Source organism: Varanus komodoensis, unplaced genomic scaffold (genome assembly GCF_004798865.1).
Source record: "Varanus komodoensis strain SLA01 unplaced genomic scaffold, ASM479886v1 scaffold140, whole genome shotgun sequence".
NCBI classification, from domain to species: Eukaryota; Metazoa; Chordata; class Lepidosauria; order Squamata; family Varanidae; genus Varanus; species Varanus komodoensis.
The window spans coordinates 1,066-5,638 of NW_025335410.1; the positions used below are offsets into that span (position 1 = coordinate 1,066).

General features: G+C 47.0%; 1 protein-coding gene across 1 annotated transcript in view; it reads right to left on the bottom strand.

The window, feature by feature from the left end:
- Positions 1-2,978: 2,978 nt before the first annotated feature.
- Positions 2,979-4,573, bottom strand: part of LOC123020109 — a 3,885-nt gene continuing 2,290 nt past the window's right edge. Inside the window, exon 3 of the mRNA XM_044423538.1 lies at positions 2,979-3,325. Coding sequence (XP_044279473.1) covers positions 2,979-3,325 — 347 coding nt within the window. The remainder of the gene's footprint in view (positions 3,326-4,573) is intronic.

The following is a 4,573-nucleotide window of genomic DNA, read 5'->3' on the forward strand; positions in this document are numbered from 1 at the left end:
CACACATCCAGGAGTGGGGCCTGTGGGTGTGTTTGGGGCAGGGGGAGCTCAGAGCTCCTTTTAAGGGGAAGCTACCTCCAAATTTACATACCTGGCAGGATAAAAGGGTCAGAGAAAGGTGTTCAGCCTGGGAAGATGAAGAGCTATTGGTTGCTTCAGCTCCTGGAAGTCAATTAAAGAACACTAGAAACACCTAGCGGGATTACTGTTTACATTTTCATGTTGAATACACATGTTCACTGGACACGTCTTTTTCTCTTCACAGAACATTTCTATTGGGCACTTTATATTAGCAGTATTCTGATAGGAAGACTTCAGGTTGAGGTAAAGCCTCCATCCCTCTCTCTCACGCAAACACAATATGAGACATTTTTCTTTCTTGTTCCTCTTTTTAATTGCAGTGTAATGTGGAATGGGTGGATATGGGTGGCAATAGCTGGGATGGCACAGTTCAAGTTTTTCCTCCTTTGACGTTGTTGCTTCACACAGTTGTCCCCTGCATCAACTTAGAAATGGATGCCCTGCATACTTCTTCAGTAAAAAATAAAGAAAGGGGTCATGCACTTGTTAATCTGCATTGAATATTGCAGGTACCTCAACCCTTTGTCCCACAGAGTCCACTCAGGCTTGTGGCTGCATCCCTTCAGAGATGTGCCATGGAGTCTGAACCAGTCAATCCAGTGAGAATTGCTTTTAGCCAGCACAGCCAGGATTCCATTGCAGGTGGGGGAAGGAGATGGAGACAGCCTGGAGAAAGGGGGAAGATGGGGCTGCTACCAGCCTGCTGAGAGGCAGGGCTGACTTAGGTAGATCCTCCAAGGAAAAGAGGCAACCTTTTCCTTAAAATGGCATCTCCTGTAGAATTAAGGTAGAGCCAAAGAAAGTGCACTGAAGAAGGGGAAGATGGTGTTTATGGGAAAGAGCAGGAAGGTCACTGACCTCCTCATATTTTTTTACAGTAAGTACAGCTAAATTCTTCTCAAGTAACATCATGTTCCCTCCAAAATGAAAGATCCCAGATTTATTTCCACGCCATTGGGGAGAAAGATCGGATGAAAGGATCTATGTTTGATTGGATGGGGATTTTATGTTAAGCTCTGCAGAATATTGCTCATAAATTTTGCAGCTGTTTCCCTCTTATCACTGCAAGGGTTCAGACCATTACCTAGCAAAAGCTCTTTATTCACCAAGTATACCCAATAAACCCCATCTTCACAGAATGAAATCCCTTAGCATGCACAGAGCAGTTTGTTGAGCCCAGTCTAGCAACTACTTTGGGGAACCCTCCTTTTGAGTTTGTGTGGGACCCACCAGTCTGAGAGGGGCCTTTCTGAAGCCAGCACACCTTTTCTTAGTGTGCCACCCCTCTAGCTGGAGAGCCCTCCTCTCATGACACCATGTCATGGGATCAAGACTCATGTCAGATTCATCTGACTCTCAGAACATCTCTGCCATGCCTCCTCTGAACGGTTGTACGTCCTGCCTATTCCCAGAGTTTGCTTCATCACCTGGAGAGAGTGGCCTTGAGATAAGCTCCTCTACTTCTCCCGTCCCCAAGTCTGAAGCCCCAGATCCTAGGCCCCTCTGCCCATTCCTTCCATTCCTCTGCCTTGGAGTCCAGATCAGTGTGGCCTGGAAGTGAAGACCAATGGCAATTCCAAACAGCCAGTGCCTTTTTGCCCTCAGGGATGAGTGAGTTGTCTCACCCAATGAAGGCAGAACTGTGGGCACCACATGGCATGCTGAGAATCTGGTGGAAAAAAGCTCAAGCTGCTGCCTGCATGGATGCGGAGGATGAATAATGGGCAGCATGGCATCTCCGAGGCAGCTGAACTCTTAAGGAACCAGTGGAGTGTTTCTTTTCATGCAGAATGCTAACGACATCAGCAGCCTCATGGTCAAATGAAGAAAACTGCATGCTCAGGTCCCCATCTTATTTCCTCAATTTCTGATCCATGTGTCATTGCTGGCCACTTGTGAGGAAGCTCCTCCTTGATGTTTGAGATCAGTGAAGGAAACATCACAGGCTGGGGATAGATATTGATGGTTCTTGAATGAAACTATTAATGGAAGAGGCGACATACTGAGTCTTGGACAAATGTGAAAGGCAAAGACAGGAAAACTAAGAGATTATGAAGTGGTGGAAGTTGGTAGCGGGTCTGAAAGAACTGTTTTTGAGAATGTCATTCTCTGCTGTTACTGAAAGAATGTCATTTCAGTAACATGGTGCTTATCTCAGGCTCAGCTTCCTCCCCTTCCACATTCAAAGCCACAGATCCTTCTTGCAAAACTGTTTTTATTGATCAATGTGTTTGCCAGAAGGAGAAAGGAATTCTACAAAGCTTGTAAACTTTGGACTACTACAAGTAGTCCAAGTAAGTGATCAGTCCCAGGACTGCTCTCTGGATGTCTTGGGGATGTGTGAAAAATCTGCATAATGAGTGGGAATCTGGGATTGGGTTGCCTGGGCGCAGCTCCTCTGACTCAACAACATTCTCTACAGCCCTGAGTCCAAGTTCTTGGCCAGAGTTCCCAGCATTCTTGTGGAGTTTGCTGGGAAATGAGCCGTGTGCCTGCATAATTGGTGCCCTCTTCTGTGCCAAGCCCAGCAGCCTTTGCTTGTGCCCTTCACTGATGAAGGGAGAGGCTGCCTCTTGCACACCCTTCATTCCAGGTGAGTCCTGGGACTTCTCCATGGCTCAGCTTGCCATTGGAAGGCTGGGCTGAGCACGTGAAGGAGTCCCCGAATGCGGCAATGACCAATTCTGGTGAGCTTGCTCTCAATCCTCCCCACAATTTAATTTTTTATAAGATGGCAAAAGGCCTGGAATTTTACATGAGATTCATCAACCACACCTTGAAGAAAGCCAAAGGTTTGGAATCAATCAGAGGGCAGGGCCAGAATGCAGTTCGCCCATGCCTAGATTTCCTTTCACTCAAGCAGTGGCATTTTCATCAACTTGAGGAGCTGCCAATGACTAGGAGGGTTTTTGCTTGCGTGTAGATTCACTTCCCCTCACTGTGACCTTTCCACAGTAATAGACAGCTGTGTCTTCAGATTGCAGGTTGTTCATTTGCAGATAAAGCAGGCTGCTGGCATCATCTCTGGAAGGGGTGAATCGCCCCTTCACTTTGTCCGAGGTGTAAATGTAGGATGAATGTATGTATGTCAACCATTCCAATCTTTTTCCAGGAGCTTGTCTCACCCAGCCCATCCAGTAGCTGCTGAAGGTGAAGCCAGAGCCTTGGCAAGTGAGCCGGAGGGACTCACCAGGCCTTTTTAGATCCCCTCCAGACTCCACCAGCTGGACCTCTGATCGAGCACCTGGAACAGAAGACAGTGTAAAAAATCCTGTTTCATGCAAACACCTGAAAAATGCCATTCCTTAGTACCAGAAGGCAGAACTGGTACCTCTGAGGACTGCTAAAAAGAGGGCACACTGAAGCCAAACTCTCATCGTCCTTCCTCCTACTTTCTGTAGGACAGACTGAGCAGGATTTGTTCCCATCTGGGAGCGGTGTCTGTGGGTGTGTTTGGGGCATGGGTAGCACAGGGCTGCCTAAAAGGGGAAGGTGCCTCTGAATTTACATATGTGGCAGGATAAAAGGGCCAGAGAAAGGTGTGCAGTCTGGGAAGATGAAGACCAATTGCTAGCCTTGGAGTCTGAACCAGTCAATCCAGTGAGAATTGCTTTTAGCCAGCACAGCCAGGATTCCAATGCCAGGTGGAGGAAGGAAATGGAGAAAGCCTGGAGAAAGGGGGAAGATGGGGCTGCTACCAGCCTGCTGAGAGGCAGGGCTGACTTAGGTAGATCCTCCAAGGAAAAGAGGAAACCTTTTCCTTAAAGTGGCATCTTCTGTAGAATTAAGGTAGAGCCAAAGAAAGTGCACTGAAGAAGGAGACGATGGTGTTTATGGGAAAGAGCAGGAAGGTCACTGACCTCCTCATATTTTTTTACAGCAAGTACAGCTAAATCCTTCTGAAGTTCCCTCCAAAATGAAAGATCCCAGATTTATTTCCACACCTCTGGGGAGAAAGATCTGATGAAAGGATCTATGTTTGATGGGATAGGGATTTTATGTTAAGCCCTGCAGAATATTGCTCATAAATTTTGCAGCTGTTTCCCCCTTATCACTGCAAGGGTTCAGACCATTACCTAGCAAAAGTTCTTTATTTTCTTTATATACCAAGTATATCCGATAAACCCTATCACCCTATACCAAGTTCTTTATATACCAAGTATATCCGATAAACCCTATCACCACAGAATGAATCCCTTAGCATGCACAGAGCAGTTTGTTGAGCCCAGTCTAGCAACTACTTTGGGGAACCCTCCTTTTGAGTTTGTGTGGGACCCTCTAATCTGGGAAGGGCCTTTTGGAAGCCAGTACACCTTTTCTCAGCGTGCCACCCCTCTAGCTGGAGAGTCCTCCTCTCAGGACACCATGTTGTGGGATCAAGACTCGTGCCAGATTCATCTGACTCTCAGGACGTCTCTGCCATGCCTCCTCTGAATGGTTGTATGTCCTGCCTATTCCCAGAGTTTGCTTCATCACCTGGAAAGAGCAGCCT